This window comes from Sciurus carolinensis, chromosome 2 (genome assembly GCF_902686445.1).
Source record: "Sciurus carolinensis chromosome 2, mSciCar1.2, whole genome shotgun sequence".
NCBI classification, from domain to species: domain Eukaryota; kingdom Metazoa; phylum Chordata; class Mammalia; order Rodentia; family Sciuridae; genus Sciurus; species Sciurus carolinensis.
In genome coordinates this window covers 119,162,352-119,183,180 of record NC_062214.1, presented here as the reverse complement: position 1 = coordinate 119,183,180, position 20,829 = coordinate 119,162,352, and the positions used below count along the sequence as shown (strand labels likewise).

Sequence of the window (20,829 nt, the reverse complement as noted above, 5' to 3'; positions counted from 1 at the left end):
ATGAATGGATGTATGTGTAATGCTGGCCCTACCTGGCAGGAATAATCACCACATAACCCAACTCAGGTGCCCAATTATTAGGGAAAAGTTTGGCTTCTAACCCACAGTGGGGACCAGGAGTGTTGATTCCAGAACCAGGATACATTGGTGTGCTTCCTGGTGCTCCTCTGCGCAGTTGTTCTCACCAATGGTAAACAGTGACATCCCAATAACAAGGTATCACCTCAAGACTCGTATACTACTGGAAGGACCTTTGTTTACCCACCAGGTTGAGCACCCTGTGCAGCCTAGATCCTGAAGGAAGACAAGGTGATCTGAGGGAAACCTCGTTATCAAAATAAGCCTCAGGACCAGCTACAGAAATGAGGGCTTTTGACAACTCCCCTCTCAGAGGGGAGATAATTCATGTGAAGCGCACTTCAGAGGATAACATTTTAGGTTTATACCACTCTGCAATGATATAATAACCATTCATCTATGATGCAAAATTTCTTCTACCCTGATTTATTGTCCAACCTTGTTTGTCCCTTGGATAAAAGAGGACGATGAATTCAGACAGTAAAAGAATAAGTTTTGCCTTAGTTCTGTTTGCAACCCTTTTGTGCCCTACTTGGTGCCTTTATTAAGGTCTTCTCTGGGTACCTAATTTGAGTGTGTCTGGCAGGTCCCTGACTGATACAAGTGTACAAAATCAAAAGTCAAGACACTTGATTTTTTTTTTTTGTTACTGAAAAGTTCATTGTGTTGAAGTATTTACTGAAAAAAATTATTGTACATGTGTTCAGCTTCATGTAAGCATATAAGTTCAACAACGTACTACATGCTATTTTGCTATATACATTGCTAACGGTGTATTGTGGTTATCTTTAACCACAACAGAGTTGAACTCGCTTTTTAGTGACTGAAGAGAATTTAACCGAATGGATGTAACATAATTGACTTAAAATCAATTAATTGATTTTTTAGTTATTTTATTCACTTTTGAGCTTTATTCTCTGAGTGAGCTACTATATAGCTAAATTTATTTACACATTCTTAATTACATGATATAGTATTGTATAAAAACAAAGCCTTCATAAGATTCTAAAAATCTAGCAGTCTGTCTTTTTTTTAAGAGTTAAGCGTTTGTGGTATTTTTTTGTGTTAATATTGACCTATTTGGGGGGAACTGATTGTGATGTATTACTATCAAATTTATGATAAAATAGCACAAAAATGCCAAAACATTTCCACTTTTGTTTCCCTCTCTCTCATATTTTATTATGAGTTTTTTAGATCCTTTGGTCACACAGACTTAAAAAAAAAAAATTCTCTAGGGAAAAAGTCCCTGAACCAGGAGGTATCATGTTTTTGTAGTATCACTTGGTCACTGCTTCTTGTGGTATATAAAATTAGCTTCATATCTTCCTATGGCAGGATATTATATGGACCTTTACGTTAAAGAGCACAGGAAAATCTGAGTCCCAGAAGATGTTCTTCTCTTTACACAGGTAAAATGGATGTATGGAAATAATTTTAATAATTTTAATAAGCATGGTTTTAATTTGAGACATGATTCTGTTGTTGGAATTGCTATGAACATTAGTCAGATCCTAAAGGGCTTGAGTGTATCCTAAAGTGAAAGAGACAGTGTCCAGGACAAGGAATTGAATAGCACAGGAGAATAGTTGTGAAAAAGCCTATGGACATAGTGGAAAAGGCTAGCTGACTTTGAGCTAGAACTGAACCACATTGTGCCTAGAGAAATGTGAAAAGCATTAGAAAAAAGTACAGTTTTGTAATAGTTTGGATTCTGCATAGGTTGCAATTAATCATTCTGTTATAAGGTGACGATTACTTTCATGATCTCATCTTCTACCACTTGGTAAATAGGCAAAAAAAAGTGACACATGAAAATTAAAAACAAAACAAAGGTTATATATTTTCTCTCCACTGACTTTTCAAAAGATGGATGTATACTGATCATCTGGAAATAGATGTAAATTGATTAGGAACATATCAAGTTTGTCAGATAGAAAAGAGTCTTGTAGACACCTGAACATAAATAAAAATTTGACATGGAGACCAACAACCCAAAGTTGAATAATTTACAACGTAATGTCATTTTGGAACGTGCTATCAAGCATGTGAAGAGAAAGTCTGCAGATGACAAAAATTTCAAAACCAAATAATAATTATAAATACCAGGAATTAATATTTTTGTGTTTTTCCCTGCAGTTTATAATTAGAGCATTTGTATCAATTTAATCTCTGAACTGTAAGAAGCATAGAGAAGAGTGTTAAAAGTATTGTCAAAAGGAAATTTTTCTAGGGTTGAGGGTACCTGAGAAAGAAAATCAAAGAGTAAATGTAAAAGGTGTTGTTCTTTGAGACTTGCAAACTGAAAGCTATAGGATAACTTTGTTTCATTTAAGTAAAAAGACATTTATCCAAAAAGGATGCGCTCCCAGAGTAATAAGTAAAAGTACAGGTGTTCTTAAAGTACAGGGGGGTAGACTTTGCTTGGGTATAAAGAATGTTTTGTGACACTTTGAAGAGTAAAAACACAGAAAGTTTGAACTGAGAGAAATAACGAACTTAGCAGAGGAAATACACTTGGATGAAGGCTTAGATGAGACCTAGATGTCCATAGGTCCCATTTACCTTGATGACTCTATATTTGGAACCCTGTTACCAAATATTTCCTTCATTCATAAAAATTAAATGTCTGGTCATCTGATTTGGAGGATTTCTAAATGTTATGCAGCTCAAGAAAAAAGATTAATCACAACACAGGGTAAAGAGGTCTTGTCTTTTGCATCATGGATATAAAATTAGTTTAAATGAATATAATTAATGCATTTAAGAAAAATTATTTCAAGGACAACTGATTTATAAGAGAAGATGATTTTAAAATATATCCTTCAGGAGTTTCCCTGAGTGTATTTATGACTTCTAGGTGAATAAGCATCAGGTCCTTGAGTCTACATCTAGAAACCTTTCTAAGACCTTTTCTCTAGAATGAGATTTGAATCCTGACTCTATGCCAAGTGATTTTAAAGCTATAATGACTCTAACTTTATGAGTTTTTATACTCCTGACATTTGCACGAATAGTCTCATTCATTTGGTACATCTACATTCCATAGTTACATCTCATTTTATTTTAAACTCACTTTAAAGAAAAATTTTAGTTCTTGTCTAGTTCATGGGATCAGAGATCCAAAAGACGAGTGAATATATAGCTGATGAAAACTGATGGAGAAACTCTTCTAAGAACCTTAGTACTTAAAGATTCCTAGAGATATACTATAATTTATTTATAACTATACTGTTTCTAAAAAATGGGTTAAAAAAGCGTGTACAGCATATCTTAGAAACTCTCTTAATTAAAAATGAGCTTTTTCCTTCTTCTCTTCTTTATTGTACACATATTTTCCAAATTTCATAGTCCTTTTTGGATTTTCCTTTAAGTCTTTTTATTTCATATTTTCTGCAATTCTTGCTCACTTTTATAATGCTTTATTTTATATTTTCTCTGTCACTTCAGAACTGTGGTCTGCTTATCTTCTTTATATAATTAAGCATATTTTAATATGCCTTTAAATAATCCAAATACACCTTTTTCTGTCTTTCAGAGAATACTTACTCATTCCCATCATGTACCTGTTGTGATTCTAAGTTTTGGGAAACATTGGAGAGAAGACAGATATAGTCCTTAACTTTATGGGAATCGTGGTCTAATTAAGAGAACTTAACAATGAATTGTATTTGTACTAAGCACTATAAAGAAATACATTTAACTTACATTTAAAAACTTACTTGAGATCACTAAAAGAATGAATATTATAATCTATTATTGAGTAGAATGAGACAGTATATTTTGAAATATCTTTTGGACATGGTGATTTGATGTTCTCTACTTGTCAATACCATCTCTCATTTTTATTCACTTATTTATCTCATGTACTAAGCATGATAATGAGCAAGTGAAGAAAGGGAAATATTAATACTGAATACCTACCTATGGAATACAAACATACTGAAAGCATGATTATAATCTTTAATGATCTTATCCTTATAATGTACCATAAGAAGTCAATATTTTAAATTTGTCCATTAGATAAACTGAGGAGTAAAATTTTAAGTACCTTCCCCAAAATTAACTTGTCAGTGGCTGAACTATAGGATACATTTTGGTTTTCTAAACCCAAAGTCCTTTTTCTTTCTACCATGTTATATTGCTTCTCTAAATAAAGTTAAAATTACAAAGTAATGTCATAAGTCCTTTCATAGATATTTGAGTAAAACACTGTCTTCTATGCCACAGTGCCCTCGTAGGATTAAGCTTTCAGATCCTGTGCTACTCTGGGGCAGTGATTCTCACATTACCTTATTTTTCTCCCCCAGTGTTTCACGGACTGATACCTTAGCTGAATGCAAATCCAGGCTTTTATTTTTCATTGTAATGTCAAATTGCTAGAGAAACTTCTATGGTGCTGGGGGAATGAACCCAGGACCTTGTGCTTGCCAGGCAAGCACTATACGAACTAAGCTATATCCCCAGCTCCATTTCTAAATATTTACTCACCATTTCAGTCTCTAATGTGATGCAAATTGGTCATTGACAGTTCATGGACCTGCACCTCTCTGTGGACCACTTTTTCATTGCATCAGAGAATCCGAATAATATTAAGTAAGACCTTCTAGCTATGATAAACATTTAATAAACTTTGAAGATAAATGTTTTCCAGAGGTGCGGAGTAGGAAGGAAGGGCTTATTTGTCAGAATAATCCTGTGGTCTTGGTGGAGGCACCAGTTGAGAAAAGGTACACAGTGCTTTGTGACTGAACCAGGCTGTGTTTTGAAGGAAAAATTAAAAGAACTTGGGGTAAAATCATAGGTTCCCATGTTGACCAATCTTCTATCTCATGAGGAACATCACTGCAGCTTCTCTTGGAGAAAGCAAAAGGATATTAAATTCAGAGACAATCCTTCATGGAATAGAACAACTCTATGACAGCCACCTACTTCTCTGTGTGGTTACAATTTCAAATCTCTGGGCATAATACGTGGATTGCCCCTTCCAGTTTCATTAAGATATAATTGACTATACATATTAAGTATATTTATGGTGTACAATGTGATGTTTTGATATATGTACACACGTTGTGAAATGATTGAATAAAGCTATACTTATTTGTGATGAGAACATTCAAGATCTACTGCCTGAGGAATTTTCAAGTATGAACTACACATTTATTATAAACCATAGTCACCACACTGTATAATAGATATCCAGAAATTAAGGATGCAAATTGAATAACTGATGAATATTCTCCCATTACATCTCCCCACCCGACCCTGTCCACCCCTGGTCAACCATAATAATCTCTGCTTCTGTGAGTGTGACTTTTTTTCCTACTCATAAGTGAAATCTTTCAGGAAATCATGGAAATTGTCTTTCCATGCCTTTTTAATTTCACTTGGCACAATAACTTCCATTCTCATTTATGTTGTCACAAAACACAGATTATCCCTTTCTAAGGAGAAGAATGGGTGTGTGTGTGTGTCCTACTCAACTGTCAAAAGGACACTTAGGTTGTTTCCATATATTTTACTCTCCCAGGATATTGTGAAAAATCCTTCAATGAACATGGAATATGTCTTTCAAGTATAATAATGTCACTAATCTTCAGATACAGTCCTACAAGTTGTATTGTGGATTATATGGAAGTTCTATTGTTAATTTTTTCTTTCTTGTGATGCTGGAGATATAATCCAGGGTCTTGTACATGCAAAGCAGGTACTCTACCACTGGGTTATATACCCAGCCACTATGTTTAATTTTTTTGACAAATCTCTGTACTATTTTCCTTAATAGCTGTGCTGACTTAACCTCCAATCAACAGTGTACAAGTAATTTCTTATTTGACATCCACCCCCAACTTTTTATATATTGACTTTGTGATAATAACTCTTTTAACAAATGTAAATTGATATCTCATTGTGATTTTATTTGATACTTCCCTGATGTATTAATGATGTTTAGCCTTAGTTCGTATGCTTATTGATCTTTAAGTTGGTTTTAATGCGAAAGTAAAACTAGGCTTTTATAACTTTGACTTCTCTCCTCCTGGTCTATTAACATAGTTGTCATAATTTACATTTTCTCCTGTTGTTCTTCCACAGGCAGCACATCCAATAAAGCCAATGGAAGGAGCAAATCACTCTGTGGTGTCTGAGTTTGTGTTCCTGGGACTCACCAACTCCTGGGGTATCCAGCTACTCCTCTTTGTGTTCTCCTCCATGTTTTATGTGGCAAGCATGATGGGAAACTCCCTCATTGTGTTCACGGTGGCTTCTGAGCCACATTTACATTCTCCCATGTACTTTCTCTTGGCCAACCTCTCCTTCATTGACCTGGGTTTTTCTTCGGTTGTCTCCCCCAAGATGATTTATGACCTTTTCAGGAAGCACAAAGTCATCTCCTTTAGAGGATGCATCACCCAGATCTTCTTCATCCATGTCATTGGTGGTATGGAGATGGTGCTGCTCATAGCCATGGCCTTTGACAGATATGTGGCCATATGTAAGCCTCTGCACTACCTGACCATCATGAGCCCAAAAATGTGCATCTTCTTTTCAGTGGCTGCCTGGGTGGTTGGCCTTACGCACTCAGTGGTTCAATTGACTTTTGTAGTAAAGTTGCCCTTCTGTGGCCCTAATGTGTTGGACAGCTTTTACTGTGACCTTCCCCGGTTCATCAAACTTGCCTGCACAGACACCTACCGACTGGAATTCATGATCACAGCTAACAGTGGTTTCATCTCTGTGGGCTCCTTCCTCATACTGGTCACTTCCTATATTGTCATCATTCTCAGTGTTCAGAAACACTCTTCTGCTGGTTCCTCGAAGGCTCTGTCCACACTTTCTGCTCACATCACTGTGGTCGTCTTGTTCTTTGGTCCTTTGATCTTCTTCTACACATGGCCATCTCCCTCCACACACCTGGACAAGTTCCTAGCTATATTCGATGCAGTCATCACGCCTTTTCTGAATCCTGTCATCTACACACTAAGGAATCAAGAAATGAAGGTGGCAATGAGAAGAATATGCAGACAGTTAGTGAGTTACAGGATGATCTCTTAAATGATTGAATTGTGAACAGTCTTCTTTGAACACAGAAGTTCATTGTTAATGATAAAACTCAAAGAAAAGTCTTTGACTACTCTGATTTGCTTATATATGCTGATATTGAGGCCATTTTGTCTTCTACTTAGGAGGAAAGGAAAAATCTCTTCTACCAACAGAAGGATTTACATAGAAAATTTGTTTTATAAAGCATAGATTATAATAATCCTGAACCTCAATTCCTAAGGAATAATATTTAAATGAAGTAAATTCTTAGACATATGGAAGAGGGCAGGCTACTTTAAAGCCTTTAGAACAGGAAAAACTTTCTTTTTTTTTTGAACAGGAATATGCCTCACATACAGGAATTTCTGACTGTACTCCAAGAGGGGACATTAAAAGGGGCTTCTTTTGGGCTGGGGTTGTGGCTCAGTGGTAGAGTGCTTGACTAGCATTTGTGAGGCACTGGGTTCAATCCTCAGCACCACATATAAATAAATAAACGAGATGAAAGTCCATCCACAACTAAAAAAGAATTTTAAAAAGGTGGGGGGGGCTTCTTTCTCTTTCTTGCAACTTGCAAACACTCTACTCCCTTTTGTCACTCTGCCAGGGTGGGCAAGGAGGTTAGAATCTTGAGAGCACTCACATGAGTCTAATGGATGCACACTGTTTGATAGAAAGGTCAAAGTTGTGTGAGCTATTTTTAGAATGTCAAGAAGAAACTAAGAAAACATCACCACCTTTCTTGATTAGCATTAGGCTACCTAAACCCATTCAATTTCCATTACCCTTTTGAGCCTATTTCCTCATCTACCTTTTTGCTTCGTATATTTCTGTGTATGAATTTCACCACAAGAAAAGTTTGTGGGAATTTTGGATGTGGAATTGAAGAAACATTCACTTTTGGTTTGAAGATGTGTTCAGGTACCAAATCACTTTTCACATGTGGCTTCTGATGGGCTGGCTCACCCTAATGGTGTGGGACAGCATCTAGGCCTGCGGCTCCTACCTCCTAGTGGCTCTCTCCCTTCAGTTCCTCCAAGTCCTGAGCCAGATGCAAGAACGTGATTATGATGAAAGTCCCCAGGTTATGCAGTTACCTTCATCATCAAAATTGAAAATATTCATTTTGCACCAGTCCCCAACAAGTAGGAATTGGGCCCTGGGAAAACGCTGAGGGTGCTGATCTGTTGGGGGAAGGTGACTGTAGCCATATGGAAGATTAAATATGAGTTTTTCTGTAAAATGTCCATCTGAGATTTTTACATTTAATATTTTCAAAACAGTTTAAAGAACAAAAAATGTTATGTGTATTCTAATTGCAAAGTATGCACACATTTTGGATGGCTTTATTTTTATTGTGTAAAACTGTTGGACACCTGACTGTGATGCACAAATTCTTTACATGTAAGGAGTCTATGCATTTTACAGTAACTTATTTTATAATTGGGTAATGAGACAGTTATACTTTAAACTGCCATTATTTTTATTAATTGCTTTCATTTTCTTTAGTTATTACGAAGTTGTATTTATTTTATACAGAGGGATTTTCATTTTCCTGATGCCGTAATGTTTACTTCAGCTTGTTTGACCTTTCTTGTGTATTTGCATGTTGTAATGTATGATAAGAATGAATGTAAATGCTGTGGCAACTGTAATTATTTTTGTAAAGGGCTGGTCACACATGGATCTGGTTTATGAATGCATTTGGAATGATTTTAATAACCAGATCACCTTTTCAGAAATTTAGACATGAACACCAAAAGAAGCATTTTTCTCAGCAAAAATTAATAGCTGCTTCTATTTTTTTTAACCTAGAGAAAATAAAGCTGATTCTTTCCATGTTAAAAAAAAATTGAGAATATTGAGCTGGGCACAGTAGTACATGCCTGTAATCTCAGCAGTTCAAGTGGTTGAAGCAAGAGGATCAGGAGTTCAATGCCAGCCTCAGCAACTTATTAAGGCCAAAAGAACCTTAGTGAGACCCTGTCTCTAAATAAAATATTAAAAAGGGCTGGGGATGTGGCTCAGTGGTTGAGTGATCCTGGGTTCAATCCCCACTACCAAAAAAAATTAGAAGTATTGAGAGACACACACAATACTAGTTGACCTTTGGTCTCCACTTCATGTCTATTTGCCCTTCTGTCAAGCCAAAGCACACTAATACCAGTGCAGTGGGATATGTTGCTGAGAGACCAAAGAAAATACCCAAAGACTATATGAGTCATAAGGCTTTATTGGGGAAATGCTTACAGGGAAGGTTCAGCAGATAGCACCTTGGTCCTTTATGGAGCTTTGCCAAGAAGTACCTTGTCTGTCTCATGGCATTTCATTCAGTGTTGACTGGCTAGATGAGGGACACCTATCCTTTCCATAGTTCCTTCAGTTCCACACCTGTCCCCACTCAGAGAGGGGTTTTACATGTTAGGCTGCAGAAGCAGCAACATCATCAGCATAAGTTTGCTTTGTTTACTTGTATGACCAGCATCCCATGGAGCAACTCTCCTGGTGTACATGCAAAAAGCAACTTTTTACAGTAGCTTTCCATAGTTCCCAGAGTGCACGTCCTTCAAGATATCCTTCAAGATACCTTCTACTCATCCTGGCCTAGGCACTCTCTTTCTTCATTGACTTCATTAGGTTCTTGGGAACTCCGAGGAGCATCTCAAGACCATGGTGCTTTACTGTCTTCCTTTTCTTTAAGGATGACACATCTTCCATAATGTTGGCTTTCCTGGCTTCAGACCTGGCGTGAGGCTCGGTGGTAACAGACTTATATGGACTGCTTAATGGTTTCCACCATTGCACAAAGTCTAATTCCAATAAGTAATATCTTATTCTCTAACACTGTAGTGATACTATTTCTTTGACCAAACCCTGAGTGATAAACATTCAACACTTCTTTCAGCCTAATCATCTGTGGATTTATATTATAAAATAACTTATCAATTCATATGATATCTATGCAACATTGTGTCTCAACAAGGGACACATGAGATAGCAAATGAAGTATAATAATGAGGTTACAGTACATGGAACCATTAGTCTACCCACATGCCCCACCACTTACAAGGAACTGACTGATTGATCAGAATAGTCTGCTAAGGTTCGGTTTCAGTGCTATCTGGAGCACCACACCTTGGGATGCTGGGGTGGTCTCGTGGGATGCAGGAAAAGTCTGTGATAAGCTACAGAAGCAGGCTGTGTTACTCACAGAAAAGAGGGTGACACCCTCTTCTGCTACTGTAGCTTACTTGTGTTAATAGAACTTCCTTTCTTCCCGTAGTCCTGTTGGCGTAAGTATGAGAAGAGCTCACTGCTTTTGATAACCCTCAGTTCCTTTTCCATCTCTTATTGGTTCTCATAACCCTACCCAAACTATTGTATATACTGCTTGCAATCAGTTATCTTCAATTTCACATTTGAGTGTTGTATCATAAAGAAAAGGGAGAGAGTAAAGCACCATGTCCCTGAATGTCCTCTTTCTGATCTCATAAACCTAGCCACATTAAGGAAACACTGAGAACAAAACTGGGCTTGAATATCCAGACATATTTTATTTTGAAAGACAGTGGTTTTTTTCTCATGCACACTGGGAACTAGGGAACATTAATTTTTTTCTGTAGAAAGTCGCCTATTATGATTACTTTTTCAATGTACATCACAACATCGCCCCTTGGGATGCCGGGTACACAAGCAAAACAAGCAAGCTCATGCTGATGATGTCACTGCTCCTGCAGCCTGACATATAGACCCCCTCAGTGGTGACTGGAGAAGAACTGAGGACCCTGTGCAAAGGTTATCTGTCACTCATTCAGCCAGCCACCACTGGAAAACATGCCACGAGGGACAGAGGGCACTGCTTGGCAAAGCGCCACAAGGGCGGAGGTGCTACTGGTCAGCTATCACCCCTGGAGCTTCCCTGTAGGCACTTCTCCACTAGAGCCTAGGTCTCCCATTCAACCTCCAGGCACTTTCTTTACCCATCCCCTGGCACGACTGGGCTGTGGAGCTTGGCAAGTGTGACATCTCTTCTGGTCTGAACCTTGATTAATTCCCTACCTTTTTTTAATCTATAAAACAATGAAAAGAAATTAGAGTCCTATACGTTTACAATGTGAAGTACACTAACATGTAAAACACAAGGAAGGTCTGGAAGAATACGACCACGTGCTGTTATCCCCAGAGAGGCCGGAAGGCGACCTGGATTAAGGGTCATTATCAAAGGGTCTTTGATTTTCTTTGAGATGTTCTACTTTTCAAATGAGAACAGACTCACATACTCTCTGTGCAATTATAAATTACTTAAAAATTAAAAGTTGTGATCTTTGCTGCTATCAAGTCATTCTGTGATACTTTAAACTGGATTTTAAGTTTTCAAAGAATCATTAGTTAATATTAAAGTTACAATTTTCTTAACTCTAATTCATTAGATATATTCTCTCTTTTTTCCAGTTAAAAGAATCTTGAGTACACTGTTTGAATTTGCTGTGCTTTAGACTTTAAGAGCAATGTATTTCCGAGCTGCCAGATCACAGACCTGCATTCCAAAGCATTTTCTCTTTGTTTTCCTAGGCTTTTTGGAAAGGAGCTTGTGGGTCACAGATGTGAGCAACTTTGGAGAGACATTGAAGGAGGTCAGGGGCTCTTCCTGCTTTGCTGACATGGGAAGTCTTTCTTGGAAAGCGGTTTCAGCATAGACATTGTTAAGAATTCGGTAATTTGCTTATTTTTCAACCTTTTTTTTAAGGTCTTCTCTCTAAAATTCGTAATTATTTTTGCAGTGATGACAAGTTTTATTTAGTGATATCCATAAGCTTATGGATGTGAAATGGAGTTCTATTGTTTTTTTATTTTTTTTTATTTTTACAGACTGCATTTTGATTCATTGTACTTACCCTATGTACATGTATGATTACACAAATGGTATGAATCTAAAATTCATAATTTTTAGACCATCGTACCATGATTTGTTTCTTATTTTAATCATATTTTATGATTTTATTTTAAAATTATTTTTACTCTTTTTTTACATTTTTAGCTTTGGCTTAATTTTATTCTTCATTTTTCAGTTTTGCTCGACTAAACAAATATTTATAGACTGCCTTTATTTATGGCAGAAAATACACAAGGTAATGGACAGTGAGAGAAAAATAAGGCAACATTCCTGCCCTTGAGATTCTTCCACTCTGCTGGGTAGATAGAAACAGTTTCAATGTCATGAGGTTGGTGTAGTGGGAAGTTGTACTATGAGACTACGAAGAGGAGCAGAGAGCAGAGCAGCAGCTTTAAACCAGAGTAGCACATCAGAATTACCTGAGGCACTTTCAAAAATATTGAGAGTCTTGGCCCATCTCTCAGAGAGTTTGATCCAAACAGTCTGGATCGGGTGTGTTATTTTGTAAAATCTCTCCTACCACTCTCCACCTTGAACTTATTGTCCTGTTATTTCTAAACCACATAGTTTCTCTGACATGCTAAACTTACCATACCTCATTCTGCAAGTTGTTAATTCTTGGAATTTATCCTTCCCATCCTCATCCTGGTCTCCCGCTCTCAAGTCTCTTCTCAAGTGTCACTTCCCCTGGGAGGTCTGCCCACATCCTCACAGGCAGATTTAAGGGTTCTTGCTTCTGTGTTCCTACCCACTGCATGGATGATGTCCTCAGTAGAGCTATTATCCAGAATGGATTAAAATGCTTTGTGGAGCTCCAAGCTACTTGGGCTGGAACTAAAGTATTTGTATAAGAATGAGCTGAATGAATAAACTCCATGTCTAGACCTAGCTTTTAAGAGAATTGCAATCTAGGGGGCCTTTTTGAAAAAAAAAATGGATTTTGGGGCTGGGGCTATAGCTCAGTTGGTAGAGTGCTTGCCTTACAAGCATAAGGCCCTGGGTTCAATCCCCAGCATAGAAAAGAAAGGAAGAAAGAAAAGATGGCTTTTGGTGTTATTTTGGATCCTATATCGTAGGCTACTTTTTTGATGCAAAAGAAATTCAAGTAAAATTTTCTGTTTTGCATGATGTGTACTTAAGCTGAAGTTTACAATGAAATTCACATGAATTTAACTAGTCACGCTCATACTTCCCAATCTGCCTCATTTTAAGTAACAAACCAGCACATCAGAATTGACAGACACAGTTGCCATAAGTGATATTTTTTTGGGTGTTGGGGATTGAACTCAGGGCACTTTAACACTGAGTTATATACCCAGTCCTTTTTTATTTTGAGACAGGGTCTCACTAAATTGCTAAGGCTAGCCTCAAACTTGTGATCCTCCTGCCTTAGCCTCCCAATCTGCTGGGATTACAAGTATGTACCACTGCTCCTTGCAAAGGTAATACTTTAAAAATGCTTCGTTTTGTTTCCTCTCCAGTGACTCATTGCAAGGTTTTTCTTCTGGTTATTTTTACCAAACTAATTGAGTTCTAGGGACAATTCCCCTGACCACATGAAAAGCTGGCAAATCCAGGTTTCTGCAGAAGTACTTTGTTATTCTCCAATGCTGGCAATTACCCACCCTTTGGATTATATTAGTTGTTTAAATAACAGTCACGCAAGTCGAAAACTTAGCTACTCAGGGAGCCTAATTACCTGAAGATGCTGTGGTCTGGAAACAGGTAGGTGCAAAGACAGAAAGTGAAGATAACAACAGGAAAAATTTGGACTTGATATATCAAATTCACTTACAGAAAAATAGTCTAGTGGTAGAATCTGCATTTGCAGATGTCAAATAACTTTTTGGTTATGGACAGGTAGGTAATAATATTGGAAAAAAGGAACAGATCATATTAGGAAGTACAGATTGTGTTAAAAGTAAATAACTGACTTTGACTTTTACCTTGTAGTAAAAATGTATCTTGGTTTCAAGGGTGATACCAAAGCTATAGGGAGACCCTAGGTCAGCAAATGTGAATCTTCGGCATAAACAGGGCATTTGGGAGTTCAAGAGATGCTTTAGTAAAGGATGTATTTATTTTACATCTTTAACCATTTCAATAGGAATGAAGGGAAATTAATAACCTAGAGGAGTACAAAGTTAGGACTACTTGCTTTGTTTTATTTCTGTCTTTTCTGAAAAGTTGAAAAGGGGGAAAGTTCACACAGTTTAGTACTCTGTGGCCTTTGTTAGAATTAAAACCAAAGAGCATACACAGAATTTGGAGGACTGACTGGTAAGCTCTCTTTATTGAGACACCCCACCCCACCTGCCTTTCCTGAATGCCTGTTTATAGACCCTCATGATCATTTCCAACTGTGACACAGAAAAGCTGTTATAATGGTATTCATCGGGGAGGGGGTTCATCATTCTGCTATGACCTGTGTCTGTTGGGCATTTAGGTGTTTTTATTCTAGAAAAATCTAATTTTGGTCACCCTGAGGCAAAGTAAATGAAAATGAGGTTCAGGAAAAATAACAAATTCAGGAATCCAGGGGCATGGAAATGAGCCTTAAGAGGCAAAGTGAAAGAAAGGGTAACTAAATTGGTTACTTAATTCAAATAGAATAAAGATTTATTGAGAGTTCCTGATAACATTTTTATTTTGACCAAAAATGAGGCAAATGGACATAGGTTTAAAACAAAGAACCAAAGTCCAGCTGGAGCTGGGAAGAAGTTTTGGACTGTTGAATTATAAATCAGAGGGATGGTCAAAAAAGAGTGATGCTGCGTTCTCAAGTAGTATGTCTTAAATAATTTGTATATGCCTCTGATATTAACTGGACTGGAAATTTTTTCATATATTTCATTCCTGGTATGGTACCCATTTTCTCCACATTCTACAAATATGATCTTTAAAATGGATAAGAATCTCATCTGGGAGCCTGACCAAATCCATGTAAATTTATTTAAAAAATGGATGGTATTTAGAAAGTAAATATTAAAGAATTATAGTTTGTAACTTCAATGACCTTTCATTAAGAAGAGAGAAGGAAAGAAAAGAAGAGTCAGGGAAAACAAAGTGTGTCTCTTTTGCTAGAGAACAGAGATTGAACCAACTCAGGCAACTCATCGTTTCTCATTATCTGAAATCTTGCAGACATCAATATGTTATTCCCAAGATTTATTGTTCGGATATCTGGGAAATTTCTGATTTTGTCAATCAAATTAAAGAATGCATTAGATATATGACCAAATTTTTTGTTTAAAGATAGGAATTCTTCCACAAAGTTTGTATTTTTATGAAGTATGGTCATTATAGGTTCCTAGTGTTCCTAGCAGTAGTTATCAGATATTCACAAACATTTTTTCCATTAAGTTGCATTTGAACTTTCCCTTCCTCTATTTATCTGTCCATGTATTTATCATCCATCCATCCATCCATCTTCCTATTTACCTATCCTTACATCCACCCAATCACTTATTAACTGCTCTAAAGGATATTAATTAGAGAGAATCATGTAAGGTAGTATGACGAATAAATTGATATAAAAGTGATGTAAAAGACTAATTTTCCCTAGAGAAGCTCATAGTTTAATGCATGACCTTGGCAACATTGACATTAGGGCTGGGTAATTCTTTGTTGTGGGGAGACATCTTGTGCCCTCTCCTCCTTCTTTGCCTTGTTGTAACAACCAAAAATATTTCCAGAATGCCAAATGTTCCTTGGTGGGTATTATGTCCTTGGTTGAGAAGCACTGAACTAATGAGAGAGGCTTAACAGGACATGTTCCCTGCATTGATATGGGTCCTACAGTAAAAGCACACACAGGGATGCATAATGGATATATTCTGTCTCGGACTCCCACCTCTGATCATTACTAATATACTTCTGCAAGGTAGTTATTAGTTAAATAACAAAAGGAGATCTTATAGTTGAGGAAATTATTCTTTATAACTGATGACTTCTTTTACTTCACAGTGACTTTATTCCACATGACAGCAGCTAAGCAGGCTTTATGGCTGCTTTTCATTCCCTGTAGTTTCTGTTAAAATAACTCCCAGAGGACCTCCAATGGAAAAGCTCCTTTCAAAAATTCATTGAACACTCAGGTATTGAAAAACGGACTGGCTTATAGAATGGAAAGAGAATAATTGAAATTTGTAATTAAATTCATTAAAATGAGTTTTTGTTTTCAAACAGCGAAGAACCTACATTTCTGTTTTTTACAACAAATTTTTATTAGTGTTAATTGATGCCAATATATATATATATATATATATACTAACTTCTATATTAGTATTTTATCATTCATGATGGTTTATGTCACAAAAATTGTTGACAATAATTAAAATAAGTGATATTAAATTTAACTGGATATGTGGTAGTTTTACTAACTTGAGATTTTTCTGGTTAGAAGAAGAACCTTGTTTTTCTATTAATCTATTATTTTGCCCTTTACTTGCATTATAATTTTCTGGGGTTGATAATTTCATTCTACTTTATAGAAAAGTCTATGTGTTAACTTTTTTGTAAAGTCTGACAATATGGAGCTAAAGTGACCCAAAGAGAAGATGACTATAACTTTCTTGGCTTTAGAAACTATCTTACTTAGGAAAATAAGTGTAAAGAGTTCACTGTAGTGGGCTGGGGTTGTGGCTCAGTGGCAGAGTGCTTGCCTGGCATATGTGAGACACTGGGTTCGATTCTCAGCACCACATATAAATAAATGAATAAAATAAAGGTCTATCAACACCTAAATAAAATATTTTTAAAAGAGTTCAGTTTAATTGATCAGAAAACTAAATACTTCAAAAAGGAAATACAATCCACATAAACTCTCATTCCAAATATGGAATGGAAAATGCAAAATATTTTGTCCTTTCCACTTCAAAATTTCTACAACACTTTCAACCTGAATCATTACTTGTGCTACTGAATTTCATAGCTTTCTACCGGCTGTGTAGGGGATTGTTTTTTATTTGCCTCAGGCTCCCCACTTTTTTGGGTAGGGGAGGAGGTGCTGGGGATGGAAACTGGGGCCTTGTGCATGCTTAGTGCTCGACCACTGACCACACCCCAGGCTCCTTCTTGAAGCTTCAAAGGTCTCCTTATTCTAGAGTCCTCATTAGATACTGGCGATTGAATGTCATTTTCTGTATCAGTAATGTTCATATTTTCTTGGGTAGGTTTGGGGGTTTTTGTTCACTTTAATGTGAAAATTCTCCTATGGAATGCTGTGTTTCATAGTCTCCAAAAGGCCACTTCACTGTGTCATCTCAGTATGTCCACAGTCTACCCTTCCCTGCTGCTCCCTCTGCCACTGTGTTCGGAGCAACATCATCTCTTGTCTCATCGTTTGCTCAAGATTTAAAAAATGTGTTACAGCCTGTCTTCCTGCTGCTATCTTTGAGACTTTGAAGTGGATTCACAGTGCAACCGTCAGACTGACACCTTAATGTGAGCCAGAATTTTTTTTGGTTCTCTATTCAAAATCCAGTTGTTGGTTATCTCTTACAGAGTAATAACCAATGTCCTTAGGATGGCCTATAATGACCTACGTGTTCTGTGTTCCCCTGACTTCTCAACCCTGTCCACACCTGTTGCTGGCACACTCTGGCCCAGCCTCTTTAATCTCCATATAGTTCTTCAGACATGGCTCGTGAGCTCCCATCTCAGAGATTTTGCTCCTGCTGTTTTCTGGGCTTGAAATGATCTTTCCCCAAACACCTTCATGTCTTATTCATTCATTTTCTTAGATTTCTAGTCAGTAAACTGGCCAGAAAGAACATTCCAGTCAATCTTATTTTATAATATCACTCCCAATACTCCCATACTCTTCCTGGCTTAATTTTCTCCAGAGCAAATTTGTCATCTGATATTCTTTATATCTTTCTTTATGTATCTACTTTTTAATTGTCTGCCTGTGTAAAACTATAAACTTATGAGGATAGGGACTGTTTCCTGCTTTACTTTTGTCTCTATTCCAGTGTTTAGTCCCTGGCTCATAATGGGATACATTAATAGGAACTATTTCATTCCAATCATGTATGGACTTGAAATACGTTTTTGATCACCTAGTATTTTCAAGGCACTGGGGAAACTATGGAAATAAAAGTTGAAAGAATGATGATTTATAGTTTTGATCAGTTTATAATCATATGGGAAGAAGAGACACATGACCACAAGTACAGTAAGTAAATGTGGACATACAAAAGGGTCATGAGGAAGGGGTGACAGACGAGTTGAATTTTTATTTGAGTATTAAAGCATGAATAATGTCCTTAGAGTGCAAATTAGAGAATACAATTTCTGTCGTGAGCAACAAAATCAGTCATAGAATCCTACACCTCTCCACCATGTGACAGTCCTCTTTGTGTGTCTGGAATACGCGATTGGCTACTCCTCCTCCAGGGGAGGATGGTTAGCATTGATCACACTGTCACAGTGAGTTAATGTCAGTGCATTTTGAGGTTTTATCAGGTGCCACTCCTGTGCCAGTCCACTGGACTGCTCGCATTCCAGGTGCTAGCGAACCCTGAGGAAGCTCATTGACTGACATACCTAACAACAGCATTTAGTGGTCAGCAGAATCTTACATTTTTGTGAAATGCTCAGGTAATATTGGCACCCATAATTTATATACTTTTCCACAGAGGAAAATAATGTAATACTAATAATTTTAATTTTCTCATTCTTTCCTTTAGGAAACATGAAAGTGAACCTACCCAATGAGCCAGTGAATGGACCAAACCACTCTGTAGTGTCTGAATTTGTGTTCCTGGGACTCTCCAATTCCTGGGAGACCCAGATTTTTCTTCTTTGTTTTTCTTGCCTCTTTTATGTGTCCAGTTTGGCAGGAAACCTCCTCATAGTTGTCACTGTGACCTCTGACCGTTACTTGCACTCCCCCATGTATTTTTTGCTGGCCAACCTCTCTGTCATTGATCTGATATTTGGCTCCATTGCAGCACCCAAGATGATTTACGATCTCTTCAGGAAGCAGAAAGTCATCTCCTTTGGGGGCTGTGTAGCTCAGATCTTCTTTAGCCATGCTGTTGGGGGCACTGAGATGGTGCTGTTCATGGCCATGGCCTTTGACAGGTATGTGGCCATATGCAAGCCTCTGCACTACCTGACCATCATGAGCCCACGGAGGTGCATTTTGATTTTTGTGGGTGCCTGGACCATTGGTCTCATTCACTCATCAGCCCAGTAGGCTTTTGTTGTTAACTTGCCCTTCTGTGGGCCCAACGTATTGGACAGCTTTTACTGTGACCTACCTCGGCTCATCAGACTGGCCTGCACGGATACTTACAAACTGGAGTCCATGGTCGCTGCTGACAGTGGGCTCATCTCCCTGGGTGCGTTCTTCCTGCTCCTCCTCTCTTACATCTTCCTCCTGGCTGTTAGGGGTCGCTGGCTCAGTTGTGTCTGGCCAATAGCTCCCAGAAAAACGCTCCGCAGACATGAGATCTCACGCAAGAGACTTTATTTATGCAGACGATTCATGTCCCCTGGGGGCAAAAAGAAGGGAAAAAAAGAGAAAGATGGCGTATGGCTTCTCCCAGATATTGGAATCTCCTGGGCTGGAAGGAACCAATTGCGGAGGAGAATTTTTGCAGGCTGACTGATGAACCAATAGCATGTTAGGACGTAATGTGGGAGGCAGGAAGACGGCCACAGCATAAGCCGGAAATTCCTCTAAGTAAGAGGCGGGCACAGCGCAGATTGACAGGTGGTTGGGAGGTGGGAAATTCCTGTAATGGGAGAGGCGGGCGGCTTTATACCTTACACTGGCTGCCCTCCAGAAGCACTCCTCATGAGGCTCTTCCAAGGCTCTTTCCACTCTCTCAGCTCATGTTACTGTGGTGGTTTTATTCTTCGGTCCATTGATTTTTTTCTTGTGTGGCCTTCTCCTTCAACACGTCTGGACAAAATTCTAACTGTGTTTGATGCAGTTTTGACTCCATTTCTAAATCCCGTCATCTACACATTCAGGAACAGGGAGATGAAGGTAGCAATGAGGAGAGTGTTCAGTCTGCTCCTGGGTGTTCGAAAAATCACCTGAGTGACTTGGTTGAAACAAAATCAAAGTGACTGTTGAAAGTGCATAATAGCCAATCCTCTTGAGGATGAGACTTTCTGCTAGGCATTATTGAGTGTTCACAAGCATTCGTCAACTGTCTGGTGCGTCTGTTTTGTTCCCATGGAAGAAAGGGTGCCATTCTTCTTGAAGAGAAAGATGGATTTTATGTACCACATAGAAATCAAAGGTTATGCTATATCAAATATTATATTTAATTCCTAAAGAATGGTGCCAATAATAGCTTTCACCTATATTAATGGTGTAAATAAGTTTGTTTTGCGGGACATCTGAACTACTGCTTTTCAGGTGTCCTGCCCTACTGTTGGTGTAGTTGTTCACAGCAGGCTTTCCTATCTGTGTGTCCTACATCTCCTCTTCACCTGTTCTGCTCTATTATCTTAGTCATGAGCAAACAGTAGCAATCATCTTTAAGATTTGTGATGACTTACATATACTATTGCACATGTCTTGCTTCCACATTTTTGTTACATATATTCAAGAGTGTTTTCCACTTTATCTTTAGTCAAATAGATCAGGGGTTGGCAAATGTTCTGCAAAGTGTTACATTGTTAGAAGTTTTGGCTTTGTGGGCTACACAGCCTGTTTCAGTCACCCACAGTTACTGTTGTAATGTGGAAATGGCCACACACAACTCAAACATTAATGGAGATGGCTCAGGTCCAATAAAGCTCTTCACAAAAAAAGCAGCAGAGCAAATTCAACCAAATGGTTATGGTCCACC

The 20,829-nt window shown here is 37.8% G+C and overlaps 1 protein-coding gene and 1 pseudogene across 1 annotated transcript; both read left to right on the top strand.

The window, feature by feature from the left end:
- The first annotated feature begins 6,192 nt into the window (after window positions 1–6,192).
- Window positions 6,193–7,131, top strand: LOC124977283 (olfactory receptor 4F3/4F16/4F29-like). Its single transcript, XM_047540731.1, has one exon. It carries the CDS (start codon window positions 6,193–6,195, stop codon window positions 7,129–7,131), a length of 939 nt encoding a protein of 312 aa, XP_047396687.1.
- Window positions 7,132–18,710: 11,579 nt separating this feature from the next.
- LOC124976407 (olfactory receptor 4F15-like) lies at window positions 18,711–20,069 on the top strand (annotated as a pseudogene).
- Window positions 20,070–20,829: the final 760 nt, after the last annotated feature.